At 41.9% G+C, this 21,403-nt stretch overlaps 1 protein-coding gene across 1 annotated transcript; it reads left to right on the top strand.

Moving 5' to 3' along the window:
* Window positions 1–1,758: 1,758 nt before the first annotated feature.
* LOC122451359 (short-chain dehydrogenase/reductase family 16C member 6) lies at window positions 1,759–20,388 on the top strand. Its single transcript, XM_043484131.1, has 7 exons — window positions 1,759–1,877; window positions 5,871–6,217; window positions 11,456–11,587; window positions 13,533–13,632; window positions 14,602–14,746; window positions 18,227–18,352; window positions 19,739–20,388. The coding sequence occupies exons 2-7, from the start codon at window positions 5,897–5,899 to the stop codon at window positions 19,863–19,865; spliced, it is 951 nt and encodes a 316-aa protein (XP_043340066.1). The 5' UTR covers window positions 1,759–1,877; window positions 5,871–5,896; the 3' UTR covers window positions 19,866–20,388.
* Window positions 20,389–21,403: the final 1,015 nt, after the last annotated feature.

Genomic DNA, 21,403 nt, shown 5'->3' with positions numbered 1-21,403 from the left:
AAAAAAAGAAACAAACAAACAAAATTGGGGGAAATGATGTATCCTGATCATCAACATGCTGAGATGAGCCAACTACTGTTTCTTAGTTTTTCCTAACTGACCTAGAAGTAAAATTTCAGGACACCCTCATATGGGCTTATGCCTGCAAGTCACCTTAAATGTGTGCCTTCGCAGAACTTACATCTTGACTGCAGCCCACTGTGGGATTTGAAAGTTTAGGATGTAGGTTGTCCACTGTCGGTAATGTACACACGTGTGAAGCACAGGCTCCATTATCTGACACCCATAGAGACCACAGAAGGTTGGGAAGACATGAAAGCACAAAGAACAGCTTGTAGCTGTTGACCTGAGCTCTGTTGCTTCATCCTATGTAAGGAGGACTCCACTGGAATGCAGTGTTTCTGCAGGAATGACCTGGGAGCAAATGTTCATACCTGTTGCTCAGAGCCAGCTTCTCTCGGCATAATTTATTTCACCCCCCACCCACCTCCAATTAGGGGCTGGAGGTTGTCTGTCATCCCCAAGGTCTGTTTGATCTTTCCTGGTTTTGCTTACTTTGGGTGGCGTAATGGAAGAGGTGGTGAAAGGATGTGGGAGAAAGCCAAGAAGGAGCCTAAGAAAGATGCTTGGGGCACTGCTGTGCACACCTGTGAGTGCATGGATTTGACCTTGCGACAGGGCGCCTTATTAAACAACAGCTGACACCAGGATTGCAACTTAGCTTAATCCCTGCACAGACCTGGCTCCCACACCCCCCTCAGCAGTGTCAAAGTGGAGGCACAGTCTCAACAGCACAGAAAATCTTTTCATTCTGCCTCAGTGGGCCTCCTTATGGATGCCCAGCTGCAGACTTACTGTCATCACCCAAGAGTTGTGGGTGAAAGTGATAAAAATCAGTATTTGCACAAAACTTTTACAGTTTACAGAATGCTTTGTTATATGCGCTCCTTCAATATTTTTAACATTTTGAGAGTCAGCTATTTCTACAAACACATCTTCCATGCTCTCAGCCAACACGCTAATGCGAAGGGCTCAGGAGGGTCTGAAAAATGAAAGGAGATCCTTGTGATTCCAAGTCCAGTTTACTGAACAAACTATATGCATGTAGTCAAAGGAGCACACATCCTGCACTCAAATCCCACTTCAACTCATATACTGTGTGCCCCCGAGTGCTGTCACTACCTGAGTCACATACTCACCCCACAGGACCATTTTGGGACTTACATAAAACAAGGTATTGGAAAGGTGTGATGTAGTTTAAACTTGATAAGTGTTTGCTCATTATAACGCTTCATGATTTTTTTCTAACTACCTGGTTGCCATGACTGCCCAAGCACCACCTGGGAGTAATCATTTTTCTCACCAGTACTTCCTACATCCAGAAGGAAGAATATACTTTACCTGTACTTATTCCCTTTGTTGCATATTCGAAAGCTTTCTGCAGCCAGAGAGTGCAGTCTGTTAGTTAGTTCAAGAAACATTTAAACAATGAATGATTGGAAAAACATCAAAACTCCTGTCCTCAGAATGGTTCCCAAGTGTAACAATTAGCTTTCAGAGAAAGCTACTTGAACTTCAAGATAAACCATCTACTTTGAGGATAAACTTCCTTCCACAGAAAAAGGATGAGGAGAGTTGAAATCTTGTTCTCCATTCAAGAATTCTGTGACGCAGAGCCCCAACGCTGCTCCTTTTGTGTTCATTTGTAATAGATGGTAAGATACGGTTGCCTCTCGTGATTGTGACATACTACATGTTGCCAGGGTTGCACCTGAGCCAAAGTCTACATAAGTTTGGGAAGGCAAGAATTTTCCATAGCTTGATCTCTTTCCTGAATGAGCACTTGAAATCTCCATAAACTCTTGGTGAACATCAAGGTAAGCAGAACTCTACATTTTTCCAAGGATGATGATTTTAGGGATATAAGTTAATATTCTTAATAAATCCAAATTGTTAACAGAAAAGACCTAGAATGCCTTTTCTCTTGCTCTGTCTGAAAGGCAGACTTCAAATTTGCACTTGAGCAGAGCTCAAATGCAAATGCTTCTGCCCATTTTCTTATCTTCTACTGAAAACCACATTCCCTCTCCCCAACCCTGGAACCAAGCTTTGTCTGCCGCAATTTCACTCTGCAACCTTGTGTTTCTTCGTCATCTCCCAGAACTGGACTCCCTGCTTCTCAGGTCCAGGGATCATAACTTAACATCTTTAAAACTCAATGCCTAGAGCCTGTGATACAGAGTGAAGTGAGTCAGAAAGAGGAAAACAGATATATAGAATAACACATATGTATGGAATCTAGAAAAATTATGAACCTATTTGCAGGGCAGGAATAGAGATGCAAACATAGAGAACAGACTTGGGGACACAGCAGGGGGAAGGAGAGGGTGAGAGAAATTGAGAGAGTAGCATTGAAACATATATGTCACTATACGTAAAATAGATAGCCAGTGGGAATTTGCTGTTTGATTCAGGGAGCTCAACCCGGTGCTTTGTGACAACCTAGAGGGGTGGGAAAAATCATTGCAGATGGTGACTGCAGCCATGAAATTAAAAGACGCTTACTCCTTGGAAGGAAAGTTATGACCAACCTAGATAGCATATTAAAAAGCAGAGACATTACTTTGCCAGCAAAGGTCTGTCTAGTCAAGGCTATGGTTTTTCCAGTGGTCATGTATGGGTGTGATAGTTGGACTATAAAGAAAGCTGAGCACGGAAGAATTAATGCTTTTGAACTGTGGTGTTGGAGAAGACTCTTGAGAGTCCCTTGGACTGCAAGGAGATCCAACTAGTCCATCCTAAAGGAGATCAGTCCTGGGTGTTCATTGGAAGGATTGATGCTGAAGCTGAAACTCCAGTACTTTGGCCACCTCATGGGAAGAGTTGACTCATTGGAAAAGACCCTGATGCTGGGAGGGATTGGGGCAGGAGGAGAAGGGGATGACAGAGGATGAGATGGCTGGATGGCATCACCGACTCGATGGACATGAGTCTGAATAAACTCTGGGAGTTGTTGATGGATAGGGAGGTCTGGAGTGCTCTGATTCATGGGGTCGCAAAGAGTCAGACACGACTGATGACTGAACTGAACTGAGCTGAGAGGGGTGGGATGGGGTAGAGGGTGGGAGGGAGGTTCAAGAGGGAGGGGACATATGCATAATTACGGTTGATTCACGTGTGTATGACAGAAACCAACACAACATCATAAAGTAATTACCCTCCAATTTAAAGAAAAAAAAGACTCAGGTTCAGTACATACTCATTTAATTCAACAAAGGCCCTGACACTTTCCTGGGGATTTTTTTTTTTTTTTTTTTTGGCCCGTTGGAAACACACACAAATATTTATAACAGTGTCTGGCAATAATGCTCTTTTCTATCTTTTCTCAGTGGAAAGTTCTGACTGGCCAGGGCTAACAGCAAGAACTTTGATGAAGCAAGAACAGATGAAGGGAGCATGGGTCACCCACTCTAGCATCCTCACTTGGGCCCTAGAAAAATCCCAAAATTAATTCCTCAATGATTTGAAGTAGATGTAACACAAAAATAATTCTTTCCACCAGACTCAATTTTTTTTTCTTTACTATATCTCGTAGTGCTTGGAGCTTGGCTATAAAGTCACTATGTGGGTTCAGATTCCATCTTCATAATTTTTAACTGTGACCATGGACTAGTTGGCTTAGCCTCTCAGTAACAGGGTGGCCCTTGGAAGAGCTAATTGAATTAATGCATGCAGAGACTTAGAACTTGCCTGGTGTGTCGGAAGATTCCAAATCTATTGCTGCTGCTTTTATGATGATGATGCTACTTCTTGTTCTTTCTTCAAGAAGCTCTGGTCTGGTTTTTTGTTTTGTTTTTTATCAAAGTAGTATAGTTGACTTACTATTGTGTAGAAGTACAACACAACTTACTATGTTGTGCTAGTCTGCTGTACAGAAAAGTGACTCAGTTTTACACATATTCTTTTCTAAATATTCTTTTATGGCTTATCCCAGGAGTTCGGATATAGTTTCCTGTGCTATTACAGTAGGACCTTGTTGTGTAGTATCCATTCTAGATATAATAGCGTGCATCTCTAGCCACAGATTCCCAGTCCATCTCTGTGCCTCCCTTGTGCCCCTTGGCAACCACAAGTCTGTTCTCTATGTATGTGAGTCTGCTTGTGTTTCATAGATAGGTTCATTTGTGCCATATTTTAGATTCCACACATGAGTGATATCATATGGTATTTGTCTTTCTTTGTCTGACTTACTTCACTTAGTATGATAATCTCTAGTTGCATCCAGGTTGCTGTAACTGGCAGTAGTTCATTCTTTTTTATAGCTGAGTAGTATCCCATTGTATATATGTACCACATTTTCTTTATCCATTCATCTGTCAGCAGACATTTAGGCTGTTTCCATTTATTAGCTATTGTGAATACTGCTGCTGTGAATATAGGGGTGCATGTATCTTTATGAATTATAGTTTTGTCTGGGAATATGCCCAGGAGTGGGATTGCTGGATCACATGATAATTCTGTTTAGCTTTCTGAGGAACTTTCAGTCTGTTTTCCATAGTGACTGCACCAACTTATATTTCCACCAACAGTGTAGGAGCTGTGGTTTCTTTTAATGTGGGTTTTAAGGATGACCACGTTAAACTTCTACATGAAATAATTGTGTAAGAATGTTCAAGTATAACAGAAGATGATTATAAAAAATCAAGGACACATCATCAAAAAGAAAAACTGCTCCATTATTTTATTTTTTAAAAGATAGGTCTGGAAAAGGGCACATCAGCTCCAGAAATAGCCTATTTGAATGTTAAAGGTCTGGACTTCATTCAGGAGACCTCTGTCCTCAATCTTGACATTTCCTATTTTATTAGCTGGCTATGTGACATTCGATAAGTCTGGGTGCATGTGTGCTGAGTCACTTCAGTCATGTCTGACTCTTTGCAACCTCATGCTCCTCTGTCCGTGGGGATTCTCCGGGCAAGAATACTGGAGTGGGTTGCCATGCCCTCCTCCAGGGGATCTTCCTGACCCAGGAATTGAACCTGTATCTCTTAGGTCTCCTGCACTGGCAGGCAGGTTCTTCACCTTTAGCTCCACCTGGGAAGCCCTTGAATGAGTCTACTCAATCTTTTTTGTCTCAGACCCCTCACTATAAACCAGTAGTAACTGTACCTGGTTTGACCCTGTCAGAGGGATATTATAAGGATTATGTGAAAATATAGACCTTCCCAGGTGGGACCAGTGGTAAAGAACCCGACTGCCAATAAACAAGACTGAAACATGGGTTCAATCCCTGGGTCAGGAAGATCCCCTTGAAGAGGGCATGGCAGCCCACTCCAGTATTCTTCCTTGGAGAATCCCATGGACAGGGGAGACTGGGCTACAGTCTATAGGTCAAAGAGTCGGACACGACTGAAGAGACTTGGCACCCACACATGCACTTGAAAATATAAAAAGATTTGTATTGCAAGAAATACTACTTCTATATTAATTTCTATTAGATATAAGATCATGAATTGAGTTCATATAACAGAAAAATGGCCAGCTGAGAGTCCAGAGTCTTGGTTTAGGAGTCATGTAATGTTGGGCAAGTTGATATTCAAGCTCTCCCAATAACTTGAGATCTACCTGTAGATCAAATTAGATTGCCTGTAAGGAAGTGCCCTGCAAGTTGGAAAGATTCTTGTCAATGTAAAATGTTTTCATACTCATTACTTATATAATTTAAGCATGCAACAATGGTAGCAGCTGTTGCCAAAATATATATTTTGAAGAACTGATGTCTCAAAGGGAAATTCCCTTGGACTGTGTTTTATGTGTGTTGCAATTGTAATAATGTCATGAATTTATCAGTTACCTTTTTTCGTAATTAGGACGTTCCTTTCTTCAGTGAATCAATATGAATGTGTTTCTCGACACCTCCATATTTTTGGGGAAATTTCTATATTATTTTTTAGAATCTTTATTTTACAAGATAATTTCCAAGAAGAAAAAGGACGTTACTGGAGAGATTGTCCTTATAACAGGAGCTGCAAGTGGACTTGGGAGGTTATTGGCTATCAAATTTGCCAGGCTTGGAGCCATTTTAGTTCTATGGGACATTAACGAAGAAGGCAACATGGAAACGTGTAGAATGATCAAAGAAAAGCAGGATGCCAAAGCATTTGCCTATACGTGTGACTGCAGTAATAGACAAGATGTCTACAGAGCTGCTGATCAGGTAAGCTGACTGGTGTTCTTAGTTCTATGCCCAAGAAAAGGACTGCATCTAATGTGTGCTTTTGCAAAAAGAAGAGGAGGAATTTTGTCATACAGTTCTTTTCCTATGCCTCTTGCTTGATTCTGCATGTCAGAAATCTGACTTTGTGGGGACTTCCCTAGCAGTCCAGTGGTTAGGACTCCACTTCTAGTGCAGGGGTCATGAAGATCCCACATGTAGCCACCCCCCCCAAAAAAAGAACCTGAATTTGTGACCTCCAGAAAAGGAAACAGAAGAAAACAATGCAACTGTGAATTTGATGAGCCTTTTGAGTTGTTGCCAGCTGCTTTTCTGATAACTCATTTGCCACCAGAAGTTAGTAGAAACTAGAACTAGCCCTGTCTAGCTACCTGTCCTCTCTAGGTCCTTGTTTCTTTATCAGTAAAATGAAAAGATTGGACCAGATGATCTTCAAGAGGACAGTTTTAGGTCTCTGTATTGTATGATTCCAGTGTACACCCACTGTCACCTAGTACTGAGGGTAGAAAGTAGGGAGGATGGGGAAGAAGCTTTATTTCTAGACTACATTTCCCCTTAGATTTAACTTATGGATATTCATTCTAACTTCACACTTGTTGTCGTTGTAGTTCAGTTGCTAAGTCATGTCTAACTCTTTGCTACCCCATGGACTGCAGCACGCCAGTCACTAAGTACTGATAAATGTTTTAATTATAATAGGTACTTATTGTGTAATTACCATACCCTCTAGCAACAGTCCAGCCCTCACGTGGTGTTTTAGCCATATGCCTTGGGTGAGGTGCAGTGAAGATAAATACAGACCTAGAGAGAGAGAGAGCAGAAAGCGTGTCACAATTCTGTGAGACTCACAGTTCCCTGGGGAGGACACGGCACACCACACAGGGCCTCCAGGGGAAACACTGGGTGGGTCAGGAGGCAGGTGAGAGAAAGGGCATGAACCAGAGCCTGCACTGTGGTTTCCACAAGTCAGAAAGCTGAGGCAGGATCAACCAGCTTAGGATGGGTTAAGAGGAACCACAGGGGCAGGATCTGGGGCATCGGGGCTGTTCCTAGCCCTCTGATACCTGACACTAGGGCCATTAGGACAGTGTACATACGGTAGCCTATGGGCTTCCTAGGTGGTGATAATGATAAAGAACCCACCTGCCAAAGCAGGAGATGTAAGAAACACAGGTTCGATCCCTGGGTTGGGAAGATCCCCCATAGAAGGGCATGGCAACCCACTCTAGTAATCATTCTTGCTTGAAGAATCCCATGGACAGAGGAGCCTGGCAGGCTACAGTCCATGGGGTCGCAAAGAGGCAGACATGACTGAAGCAACTTAGCAAACACACATGGTAGCCTACAGCCTTCCCCAGTGGGCAAGGTGCTGGGCATGTAACCTTAATGGGTTGATCAAGATGGGGAATGCCCTGGCCTCTAGCCAGAGCCTCAAAACCAAGTGAAGATAGAATAAGACAAAACACAATATTACAAGTAGCTACTGTTCTGAGCACCTTATGCACATAATAACTCCTTTAACCTACACACATAGCCCTCTTGGGAGTATATGGTTAGCATCCTTGTCATTTACAAATGAGGAAACTAAGCAGTAGGAAGCGTGTGCAAGTTGCCCAAGATGCTGAAACCGGTCATGGGCAGAACCAAACATGCCCAGGACAGGAGTGGGGCGGTCTAAGTCGTTCTCATCCTCTGCTATGTGACCTGAAATTGTCCACGCAACTCAGTGTGATGACAGAATCTCTGAGGGACTATCCGTCCCTCTGGCAATCTACATAGACACTTACCTTCTGAACCCTCCTCTTCACTTTTCTGCCTCAAAGTCCTTTTTCAATTGTTCATTGATTTGTTTATTTTTGGCTGCACTGGGTCTTTGTTGCTGCGTGTAGGTTTTCTCCAGGAGCAGCAAGTGAGGACTGCTCTCTCATTGCAATGTATGGACTTCTCATGGTGGTGACTTCTCTTAAAGCAGAACACGGGCTCTAGGGTGCAGGCTCAGTAGTTGTGACGCATGGACTTAGTTCCTTCCAGGCATATGGGATCTTCCCACACCAGGGATCAAACCTGTGTCCCCTGAATTGGCAGGCAAGGATTCTTCACCACTGGACCACCAAGGAAGTCCTTCAGCTTCAATTACTATTGCCTCCTTCTTTGTTGGGATCCCATAGGATCTGTTCTTTATAATCCATCACCAACTAATGAGGATATAACCTAGTGATTATATATAGATCCCAGGGGTTTGTAGAACAGAACAAGTGGAATCACAATCAGATGTATGTTGTTGCCAGAGCAAGGTGGCAGGGGCTAGCTCAGGGAAGGAGCTTATGGGGGAGTGGCAGTCCCAGGACCACCTCTAAGTCACAGATCAGGACTCTGAAATTTGTAGCGCCATCATATATAATCTTTTGTTTTTCAATTAATTTATTTTGATTGGAGGATAATCACTTTACAATATTGTGATAATTTTTGCCATACATCAGCATGAATCAGCAACAGGTGTACATGGGTCCCCTTCATCCTAAACCTCCCTCCCCATTCTCTCCCCACCCCATCCCTCTGGGTTGTCCCAGAGAACCAGCTTTGGGTGCCCCACTTCATCCATCCAACTCGCACTGGTCATCTATTTTCTATATGGTAATGTATATGTTTCAGTGCTATTCTCTGAAAGCATCCCACCCTCACCTTCTCCTGCTGAGTCCAAAAGTCTGTTCTTTACATCTGTGTCTCTTTTGCTGCCCTGCATGTAGGATCACCAGTACCATCTTTTTAAATTCCATATATATGCGTTAATATACAGTATTTGTCTTTCTCTTTCTGACTTATTTCACTCTGTATAACAGGCTCTGGGTTCATATATAATCTTTATAGTAATGTGGGCACAATAACATTGTCCGCTCTACTGATGACAGGAAGCCAAGGCATAGAGCAAATTAGTAACAAAGTAGAACTGGGGTTCCCTCCGCCTGGAATCAAGACCCCTACCACATCCCCAGCAGTGACCCACCAATGTGTCAGCAGTAAAGACACCCTCATAGTCCTCTTCCTTCTATCAAAAGCACTGTAATTTCCATCACCCCCAATGAATCTTTCTCTCTTGTTTAAAATTTCCTTGCTGTCTAGTAGAAAATGAGGCCAAAAACTTTAATCAAAAATTATCTTTTCACCATTTGAATGTATCTTAGACTTTTCTTTTCTCACAGTCCTATAAATAGAATTCTTCTAAGCCAACCATTTTATTAATATCAACTCTTCTGTATAATTTCAGTTATTTATCAACTCCCAAGAAACCCAAATATTAATACTACTGTTAGACTTAATCTACCAGAATGTCAACAAGCCATGGACATTATCCAGACCCCTGAAATTCATAGGAAACTTCAATAACAGCATTCTAAAGGGCTCAGTAATGGGAGTTCCCTAGAAGTCAGTGGTTAAGACTCCAGGCTTCCACTGTAGGGGGCTTGGGTTTGATCCCTGGTCAGGGAGCCAAGATCCCATATGCCATGGGGCATAGCCAAAAAAACAATGATAATATTAAATTTTTTTTAATAAAGGGCTCAGTAATTAATTTCCCAAAATCTGACTGAGGTAACTTTCTCATCTCCACCACAGAAACCCAGTACACAAATGAATTGTTTTTGTTAGAATAAACAGCCTCATGCTTTATTCCCAAATGTCCAGGTCCAATCAAGTATTTATATTTATTAGTATGTCTGTGTGCACGTTCACATACGTGAGATTTGTTTGTTACAGAAGTAATCATCTTGGCCACAGAGAAGTAAATCTAGATAAAAAGAGCTTTTATTTTCTTGTATGTGTGTCCAAACTGAGTGAGAATCACTGTGATTCTTCTCGAAAGCCAAAAGCTATCCTTTGGCAAAATCTTAACTTCTGAGAACCTCTGTTTCCTCATCTATAAACTGGGATCAGAATGCTTTCCTAAACTCGCAGTGAAAATTAAATCCTATTACCTAGATAAAGTTCCTCTTAGCCCTGGGTCCCTAAGACTGAGGGATCTTCTTGGACAGGATGATGGTGACCGTTAGGTTTTTCTTAAATATTTAAGAATGCCTTACGCCAAAGATTTCCCATCCTCCAGAGGCCCAAGTTCCTCCCCAAGTTGGTCTAATATCAAGCACTTGCTCACACGGGCTCCCTCGTCAAGCCAAAAGCTCACATCTCTTGGGTGTTTGCCCCTGTACTGCCCCTCTCCAAAGCAGAGGGGCCCAATCACTCTGCCCAACATTGGTGCAGCAACAATAACCCTTCCCTTCAGAACCTGTTCAACTTGATGACATCAGGAGTGGTTTTTTCCTAATATCTCCCCACCATGTGATCTGGAAGCCTCAACACAGAGCAGTAGGTGGGGCCAGGACAACCAAGTCAAGGCAGTAGTGCTTCCTGTTCGGAAAAAAGAACAGATTGTCGTGACAGCACCAAAGATACAGTTGAGGGCAAATACATCTTCAAATCGTCGTTTGAACATGCATCATGCTTTACATCATGTTTTGCCCCAGGCCAGCTTTATCAAGGTCACTGCAGTGTTTCCTGGAGCCCAGCTTCCTCCGAGTAGAGCTGGTGGTAGTGGGTTCCATAAGCAGATGAGGTAAGCAATTCAGAAGGAAGGGTGAAGGAAGACCCTCAGGACACAGCAGGGGTAGCACAGCTGGAAACTCAGGGAAATAACTGGGCACAGGCAATAATTAGACCTGGGGAGGTCTTTTTGACAGAGGTCACAGGCCCACAGATACCTGTGATCCCACAGGGGTGGGATGAGCTCTTGCACCTGGTCACAGAGGAGTCAGGAAGACGGCACCTACAGAAGTAACTGCCACACACACCGGGTTGAAGAGAGATACAACCACCATCCAAAGGGAGACATTGAAAGCCACACAGGGAAACAGAGACAGCACTCTGCAGTACCCCCGGCGTTCACCTCTGGCAAAAAGGGAGAGTAACATGACAAAAATAGGAGGCAGAGAAAATACACTGCAACACCCGGTCATCTCTGCACACACAAAGAAAAACTGGCAAATCAATGTGGTTTTTTTTACACAATCAATCATAAAGCTACTTTAAACTTGCTGAATTTCTATGAGAGAGATAAACTAACTAAGCTTAAAGAAACTATCTGAATAAAGTAAAAATAATAATAATAATAATGGCATGGAAAAATAAGTAACCTAACATAAATGAATTATTTGCCTCACTTCTGCACAGGTTAAGAAGGAAGTGGGCAATGTGACTATCCTTATTAACAATGCAGGGGTCGTGACGGGAAGAGAGTTCCTCAAAACTCCAGACCACATGGTGGAAAGATCATTTCTTATCAACGCCATGTCTCACTTCTGGGTAAATCTTCTTTCTTTTTCATTTTGTTTTGTTGGTGAATATGAGAATTTCATGTAGTTCTATAAGTGAAAGTAACTCAGTCATGTCCAACTCTTTTTGACCCCATGGACTGTAGTCCATGGAATTCTCCAGGTCAGAATACTGGAGTGGATAGCCTTTCCCTTCTCCAGGGGATCTTCCCAACCCAGGGATCAAACCCAGATCTCCAGCATTGCCGGCAGATTCTTGACCAGCTGAGCCACAAGGGAAGTCCAAATTCTATAAACAACTAGTCAACCATTTATCTGTTGATATCCCATTGATAGACTAAGCAGAACTCTTGGACTATCCAAAGTTGGAGGCAGAGGTGGCTATGGGCTTGATGGCCAAAACATCCTTTGTTTGCTGGTATTCTTGTTCAGTTGCTGAGTCATGTCCGACTCTCTGCGACCCCATGGACTACAGCATGCCAGGCTTCCCTGTACCTCACCATCTCCCGCAGCTTGCTCAAACTCATGTCCACTGAGTTGGTGACGCCATCCAACCATCTCATCCTCTGTCACCTCCTCCTCCTCCTGCCTTCAATCTTTCCCAGCAACAAGGTCTTTTCCAATAAGTCCATTCTCTGCATCAGGTGGTCAAAGTATTGGAGCTTCAGCAGCAACATCAATCCTTCCAATGAATATTTAGGTTCGATTTCATTTCGGATTAACTGGCTTGATCTCTTTGATGTCCAAGGGTGGCAGGCAACATTCCTTGTCCACACCACAGCCTGCTGGGTGCCTCCATGCTTTTCTGTATGACTTTGAACTTCTTTTAAAATTTTATGGGGAGCCAAATATTTCCTGTAAATTGACCCAACTGAATAGTCTTCTAAAGTCTTGAAGTCTTTTAAGTTGACATTACAGAGTAACACAGTTACTGTTGATATTAAAAGGTTGTCCAAAAGGTAATTTTTAAAAATTGCAAAAGGCAATGCAGGTGGAGAAACAAAGTCCAAGTAATTGGCAAACCTGTCCAAAGTTAAAAAACACTAGTTCTTTTTTTATTTTAACAATAGAGTCATCATTTGTTGCAATTCAACTGAACATGTACTTGCTGTCTTCATAACCTGAGCTATTTTATGGAAATAGTGATAACTGATCTAATCTATAACCAGGGGGAAAACATTTAGGAAGTTCAGTCATAAGAAACTTTTTGCATAAGAAAAATGGAATCTTACAACAAATACAATAAAATAAAGACAAGCAAATCTGACACTTGTTTGTATTACACCCCGCATGTGATCAAATCAGGGAAAATAGATATACCTATTTATCAAATATACCTATTTTATAAATATACCTATTTATCAAATACATGTCATTATTTCACAGAGTTACCTTGATTGTACATACAGGTAAACCTGTATTTGTATGTATGTCTCTGGTTAAAATGATATTCCCAAAGTTTCATTGATGTGTTTTTGATGACTAAATGCTTCCTCAACACACACTTGCATTCCTTTCTTTTCTCTATAATGGTGGGAATCTGTACATCCAGAACAAATAATGTCTTTATAATATAAATTTAACTTCTAGAATGTCTTTAAAAAGCCCTCCACTGACACACAGGGCTAGAAACACAAACAGACCCTTGAAATATCCAGTCACCCTTTCCCCTGTGAGGAAAACATTATTTTCAACTGGAAACAGAAAAATGGTAGCAACATAAGAGATGCCAGTTGGATCCCTGGGTCAGGAAGATCCCCTGGAGAAAGGAAATGGCAACCCATTCCACTGTTCCTGCCTGGGAAATCCCATGGACAGAGGAGCCTGGCAGGCTGCAGTCCATGGGGCTGCAAAGAGTCAGACATGCAAACACCAGGTGTTAAATAAATGTTTATTAAGTGAGCCTGAAGGTTGATCACATCTTGAGCAGAAAGAATGAGTAATAAATATTGACACAGTGTGTTTGTATCTTCCAGACTTGTAAGGCCTTCCTTCCTGCCATGCTTGAAGCTAACCATGGTCACTTAGTCTGCATTTCAAGTGTAGCAGGAGTGACCGGGATCAACGGTCTGTCAGGTGAGTGCTCCACCCGTGACTTTGTATCTCCAGCTCACAGCACGCAGAAGTCAGGACCCTTCCAAGGCATGGAGAACTCTTCTTCACCAAGGGGAAGTCTCTAGTACCTTTGGCTCTGTTTGTAACGCTAGGATTCCTTCCCATTTCCTAAATTTGAATCCCATACATAAATGATATCGTATGGTACTAGTCTTTCTCTGTCTGGCTTACTTCACTTAGTACGACCATCTGTAGGGCCATTCATGTTGCTGCTCCCCTCCTCTATAAAAAATAACGGTGGGACTTCCCTGGTGGTGCAGTGGTTAAGAATCTTCCTTGCAATTCAGGGAATGTGAGTTAGATCCCTGGTCAGGGAACTAAGATCCCACATGCCACGGAGCAGCTAAGCCCATGCACTACAACTAGAGAGTCCACAAGAAAAGATCCTACATGATGTAATTGGGACCTGGGGCAGCCAAATACATATATTTTAAAATAATAAAATCACTGTCTTCTTAATAAAAAATAACACAAAGAGAAAAAAAGAACCAATTGGCTTTGTAGTCTTCTTAGGTTAAGAGAAATTGAAATCATTTTCATTTTGTTGTTGGTATGCTATATAGAGCTATTAGGACTGGAGTGGCCACCCAAAATTGACTGTAACAGTGATGCTTTCCCTGGTAGCTTAGATGGTAAAGAATCTGCCTGTCAATGTAAGAGACTCAGGTTTGATACCTGGGTCAGAAAGATCCGCTGGAGGAGGGCATGGCAACCCACTCCAGTATTCTTGCATGGAGAATCCCATGGACAGAGCAGCCTGGCAGGCTACAGTCCATAGGGTGGCAAAGATTAGGACACAACTGAGTGACTAACACTTTCACTTTGCCCCCAGAATAAGCCAAAGAAAGGGAAGGGAGTTTCCATTTTCAAAATAATTCCATGAATTAACTTGTCAAAGTCTGCTGCTAACAGCTCCTCACTCTGTTTCAGATTACTGTGCCAGCAAGTTTGCAGCTTGTGGCTTTGCGGAGTCTCTCCACTTTGAATTAAGACTATTACAAAAAACTAATATTAAAACCACCATTGTTTGCCCATATTTTATCAAAACTGGAATGTTTGAGGGGTGTTCAACCAAGTAAGTGAAATCTTACAGTAATCTTCGCTCTTACGATAATCTTCCAATATAGATAATTATCATCTTTCATTTTGAAGTTTTGAAATATGAAAAGTAAAACAAAAGACATCGGTTGAATGCCTGAGTTAGTCAAAGAAAACATTCAACCTGCATTAAATTAATGAGTTTACTCCATTTAAGGATAATAATGGTAAATTATTGTGAAAACGTAAACCTAAATTGCTAATCAGAATATTACAATATAACAGGAAAGTTGGTAGTGAGAAGTTATTAAAATCTTTAGCATTGTTGTGTTAAGAAGATAATTTCTTTTCTAAAAAGAATACTGAAGTAAAAATCAGCCAAAAGATAAAATGTTTTGAAAGATTGAATAATATATGTGGGGGAATATTGGAGGATGATATAGGTTTATATTTGGTAGAATAGACCAAGGAAGAAACAAGTGAAATACGAAGACTTTTATACAAAGGAGCCAGTCAGTAGAATATATTAAGAAATATAGACATGGTCTGGGCCAGTGTAGTCATTACAATAGCTAAAAAGGTGCTTGACAGGAACCAAATGCTATGAATCAGCTATATCTGTAGGAAAGAGAGACAGCCAACAAAAAGCCTGTCTAAAAATCAATGAGGCTATTTAGAGTCTAGGGAAATCATAAAATTAAAAGTGTCAAAACAGGTGATGGAGTTGACAGGACAGCAGGGAAAATACTCTCACAAAGAAACATCTACCATGCAAGTCAAAATTAGCAAAGACAATTATTTAAAATCTTTGGAGACTGACCAAAGAGCAGGCAACCCATTGAGAAGTATTTATTTAACAAAACCTACAGAAATTCGGTAAGAACTCTGAGAGGCCTTGGCATTGGAACCAGGAACAACACTCATCCTCCAGGCAACAGCTCTGCCTTGCAGAACAACTGTTTCAGGGGCTTGGCAAACCAGTGGTAATTCCCATGTCCCCCAGTCTCTGGAGGGGCTTACCAGGCAGCTCGGTGGTAAGGAACCCGCCTGCCAATGCCAGAGCCACAGGAGACTTGAGTTTGATCCCTGGGTAGGGAAGATCCTTTGGAGGAGGAAGTGCAACCCACTCCAGTGTTCTTGCCTGGAGAATCCCATGGACGAGGAACCTGGAGGGCTACAGTCTGCAGGGTCACAAAAAGCAACTAAGCATGCAGCATGCACACACACACACCAGTCCCCGGAGAGGGAGAACCCCTCTGGGTGGTTTGGCAGCAGGTGAATACTGAAAGATCCCAATTTCCGTGGAAGGCCTATAATGAAAGGATAGACTCAGTCAGACAGTGTTTATTCCTCCACCTCCACGACAGGGAAGACCTGGGGAGAGGCTGTTGTTGAAGAAAGCAATCCTGCTTTCCACAGCTCTTTGTTGCTGGAGCAAGAGTCATGTGGCAAAAGACCTATGTGTGGTAGACTTACCGGACAGTAAAAATCAGCAGACCCCAAGCCCCAGGTCTGGGTGCTGGAAGATCCATACAGGCTGGTAACAGCAGCTGGGGGGCAGCATTACTTCCCACCATTCCCCCAGACTCTGTTTGATAGCTAAGGTGAGAACTCCAGTGAGGAGTCATTTTCTCATCACCCAACTCCTGCTTCATAACAGAGGTTCTGACAGACAAGGTCACAGTCAGCAGCAAAGACTGACATCTCTCTCCCTCTGCCATTGGATAAAACCATAAATCAGAGCATCTTCAAAAAAAAAAAAAAAAATAGTACCACCAGCTAGCAAACTACAGCATAAGAGGTAGATAACGATACAGATAGAGACAGACCAGCTAGAGCCTTAAGAGAAAGAGGCGGTCAAAGATTGCCCGGTTAAAACCACAGATTCCCCGGATGGAGTCCTTCAAGGAATGACATCAGAAGCCTTGGAGGAGAGATAGACCTTATGGAACTAGTTTCAGCCAAGTGACTGAGGAAATAAACAAGCAAACAGTCGCAGAGGACAGTTATCCAGAGTTGCTACCATATATCATCTAAAATGTTCAGTTTTTAATAAAAAGTATGATATACAAAATACACAGAAAAGTGTGACCCATACATGAGAAAAACCCATAGGCAATGGAAATTGCTTTGAAAAGGACCCCGATGCTGGACTTAGCAGACAAACTTCAAAGCAGCTATTTTAAATCCATTCAAAGAGCTAAAGAAATCCATATTTTTAGAATGGAGATGTTTCATCAAATATTAATAAATAAATACAGATTTTTTTAAGAAGCAAATATAAATTTGGGATTGGAAAAGAAGAGTAAATGAAAGGGAAGATGCACTAGAGCAGCTCAACAGTATATTTGGGCTGGCAGAAAAAGAAAAAAAAAATGAACCTCAAGACAAATGAACAGAGAATATGCAACCAGAAGGAAGAGAGAACATAAATGGAAAAAAAGGAACAGATCCTCAGAGAAAGCTGGGATACCTTTAATCACATCAACATACGCAGAAGGAGAATAACAAAGAAATAAGGGGAAAAAACAAAAAAAGCATTTAAAGAAATGGATGGCTGAAAACCTCCCAAATTTAATGAAAAACATTAATTTACATATAAATGACTAACCATTCCAGTATTCTTGCCTGGAAAATCTCATGGACAGAGGAGCCTGCCAGGCTACAGCCAATGGAGTTGCAAAGAGTTAGACACAACTAAGTGATTGAACACACACACAAAAAAATAGAATTTTTGAGGAGGTGTGGTTCAAGAAACACAGAAGCATAATATAAAAGTATAAAATGTCAAAGTAATGTCTAATGGGAGCTTCATTACATGTTCATCCCATTTCAACTCCAATTGATTTTGCAAACATCTGAGTTTGCTTACTGTAGTAACAATAGTGTGCTTAAAATAAAGCCACATTATACATGCTCAGGAGCTCTTTCCTTTCAGTGAAATAATTTTGCAGTTCCACTTCTTAATAGTATACAAATATCTGATGTTTGGGCTGAAAGAGAGAAAAGAAAAAAAATCTCAAAGCACTTCCTTCCATAGATCTAGACCATCACAGAGGAGAAAATCAATAAATGCCAGGAATTCACTCCAGGAAATGAAATACGTTAGCTTTTGTTTGCTCGCTAAGTCATATCTGACTCTTGTGACCCCACAGACTGCAGCCCACTGGGCTGCTCCATCCATTACATCTCCTAGGCAAGGATACTGTAATGAGTGGCCATTTCCTTATCCAGGGGATCTTTGACACCCAGGAATTGAACACACATCTCCTGGGGCTCCTGCATTGCTGGCAGACTCTTTGCCACTGAGCCACTGGGGAAGCTGGAAATGTGTTAGCACTGGTCCCAATATGATCACGAGAGAAAACACAAGGCTTTTTCTAATATTTACACATGATTTGCATATTATAGACATATGTTGATGACTTGATATCTAAAATTTAATGATTAGTGCTCACCATGGCAGCAAAAAAATTCCACTTTAACAATATAACTTTTTGTGATTTTTTTATTCCAGGTATCCACTTTTGTTGCCCATGCTGAAACAGGAGTATGCTGCCCAAAATATTTTAAATGCTATTTTAGAGGAGCAGTTGTACTTGATATTACCCAGATTCTTTCACATTGCATTGTTACTGAAACAGTAAGTGAATAACGACTTCTCTATCATTTTGGTTGTTTGTGAACAAATTGCTCTCATCATTGCTACCTCTTTTACCAGAAAGCAACCTCATATCTTAAGGTTGAAGAAGAAGAATATCTAAATAATGCCAGGGCAATTTATTGGACTATTTCTAGCTGTGCTTAGTTATTCCAGACATTGAGAAAATTCAGAAGCTATTGGTTCTTACAGAGTGCTAAGTGCTAAGTTGCTCCAGTCATGTCTGACTGTTTATAACCACACAGATATAGCCTGCCAGTCTCCTCTGTCCACGGGATTTTCCAGGCAAGAATTCTGGGGTGAGTTGCCATTCCCTTCTCCAGGGGAATCTTCCTGACCCAGGGACCAAACACACATCTCTTATGTCTGCACTGGCAGGTGGATTCTTTACCACTAGCGCCACCTGGGAAACCCTCTTAGAGAATAAAAATTATTAACTTCAAGAAAAACAAATAGAAACCCCAATTACAGGAGGTGAATTCTATCAGTTCAGCTGACATAAAATTCTATTTTGAAAACAAAGGACCAATAAACCCGAGTGCACTGCCAGAAAAATATTAAGGATTTTTGGCAAGTTCCTCACTTCCTCTGGTGAAAGAAGACCTGCAACTTCATGCTGAAAGTTCCAGAGTCTTGTGAGTGCATTTAGGCCAGGCCCACTATCTTCTCTGAAAAGAACAGAGAACAATGTGTAAGTTTCATGAAGTGTCTACCTGGGCCGTACTCTGCATGACAGCCTTGCGCGGTTTATCACACTTGGAGTAACTGAGGCTTAAAGAGAGTAAGTCATTTTTGCAGGATTAAACAGCTAATGGGACTTCCGTGGTGGCTCAGATGGTAAAGAATCTGCCTGCAATGCAGGAGACCCAGGTTCAATCCCTAGGTCAGGATGATCTCCTGAAGAAGGGTATGCAACCCACTCCCAGTATTCTTGCTGGAGAATTCTATGGATAGAGGAACCCTCAGGCTCCAGTTCAAGAGGTCACAAAGAGCTGGACACGACTGAACAACCAACACACACTTTGTGGCCTGAGCACTGGGACTGTTCAAAGCTCTGTAGACAGCATTCAGTTCCCATAATGCAACATTTCCGCGTTCGTCCCTTTCAGCAGTGACACCCACATAGTGTGAGGCGTGAGAACTCACACGTAATCTTTACAAAGATATTTCTCTTTTGTTTATTTATTTATTTGTTTGGCTGTGCTGTGTGTTATGCGGGATCTTAGTTTCCCCGCCAGGGATGGAACCCAGGCCTCCTACAGCAGAAGCCCAGAGCCCTAACCATTGTACCACCAGGGAATTCCCTGATGATGTCTCTTTAGACTCCTTCTAAAGCATTCTGAATTTTTTTTCTCTGCTTTTTTCTAGAGTAATATCTCCAAACATGTTGATGGCCTTGGCTGAGTACCTTGGAATGGACATTGCCCTGGCTTCATTCATAGAGCGAGAAAACCCAGGGGAAGTTCAGACCAAAACCGAGAGGAAACAACAGTAGCTAAAGTTCCAGAAGTGGTAAAAGTGTCATGAGGAGCTGGAAGTCTTGTTCATGTTCAGAGCACTCCAGACTTCCAGCAATGACCAAGGCTTCCAGAAGTGCTCACCGGGACATAGCCGACACTTTCACAATCTCCCTAGGCATTCACATTACATACTCAACAGTTTCCTATCACTTCTTAGTTTGATTAAAAAAAAAAACACTGCAGCCATTCCAATGTCAGAGAACTCAGAGAATACAGTGTATTAATAAAAATATATTAATGCAAATTAACCTCAAGTTAATTTTTAAATAGAGTAGATGATACTTTTAGAAAAAGAGTAACTATAAATAGACTTTAAAAATTGCAGTTTTAGGCTGATAATTTTTCAACATTATATGTAAAGAAAATTTTTAGTACAACAGTTAAGAAAAATAACACTTTTCTGTGTGCCTATTAATTCCTACTGGAGCTGGCTGACCATATCAAGATCCTTAGGGGGGCACTGAATCTGTTTATTCAATAAAATAAGTCCACAACTAATCATGTTTGTTTGTATCTGAATATGCCTGTAATTCTTAGCTTCTTTATATGTTACAATGTTTCCAGGTGGCACTAGTGGTAAAGAACCCATCTGCCAATGCAGGAGACATAAGAGACTTAGGTTCAATCCCTGGGTCAGGAAGACCCCCTGCAGAAGGGCATGGCAACCCATTCCATGTAGCCCTGGCAGGCTACAGTCCATAGGGTCACAAAGAGTCAGACACGACTGAAGTGACTTAGCACACAGCGCGCACATGTGCTCAGTCATGTCTGACTCTTTCAACCCCATGGACTATAGCCTGCCAGGCTCCTCTGCCCATGGGTTTCTCCAGACCAGAATACTGGAGTGGGTTGCCATTTCCTTCTCCAGGGGATCTTCCCAACCCAGGGATCGAACCTACATCTCCTGCATTGGCAGGCAGATTCTTTATCACTAGCACCAGCTAGGAAGCCCTCTCTTCTTTACTCCGTAGGGAAAAAAAAGAACATATTAGACTCTGTACTGCTGGTTTGAAGAAGAGACTTATTTTTATAATTCAATCAATAAATTAGCCTTAACTGTGATGGGTTTGCATACACTACATGAGCCACCCCTGTTAAAAATGTATATACTAATTCACATGTGCACCTCACCTGACAGCCCCAGCAAACACTCCTAAGTGACTCTGTGAGTTTGGAAATGTACTTGAGCTGAATCACAGGACAGAAACCTAGCTTTGTCTCTAACAGGTCAAGAGCTAGTGCTTACAGCAAAACCAAAAAAAAAAAAAAGAAATATCAAGTATATATTTCCCTCATAGCTCAGTTGGTAAAAGTCTGCCTGCAATGCAGAAGACCCCGGTTTGACTCCTAGGTCGGGAAGATCCACTAGTGAAGGGATAGGCTACTCACTCCAGTATTCTTGGGCTTCTCTGGTGGCTCAGCTGGTAAAGAATCCACCCGCAATGTAGGAGACCTGGGTTGGGAAGATCCCCTGGAGAAGGGAAAGGCTACCCACTCCAGTATTCTGGCCTGG

This window comes from Cervus canadensis, chromosome 12 (assembly GCF_019320065.1).
Source record: "Cervus canadensis isolate Bull #8, Minnesota chromosome 12, ASM1932006v1, whole genome shotgun sequence".
Lineage (NCBI taxonomy): Eukaryota > Metazoa > Chordata > Mammalia > Artiodactyla > Cervidae > Cervus > Cervus canadensis.
This window is presented reverse-complemented; position numbering and strand designations above follow the sequence as displayed.

Excerpts from the sequence above, each read along its gene's own strand:
- LOC122451359 (XM_043484131.1), top strand. The coding sequence starts at position 5,897 with ATGAATGTGTTTCTCGACACCTCCATATTTTTGGGGAAATTTCTATAT. Across the intron at positions 6,218-11,455 it reads TCTACAGAGCTGCTGATCAG|GTTAAGAAGGAAGTGGGCAA; the intron begins GTAAGCTGACTG and ends ACTTCTGCACAG. Across the intron at positions 18,353-19,738 it reads ATTGCATTGTTACTGAAACA|AGTAATATCTCCAAACATGT; the intron begins GTAAGTGAATAA and ends GCTTTTTTCTAG.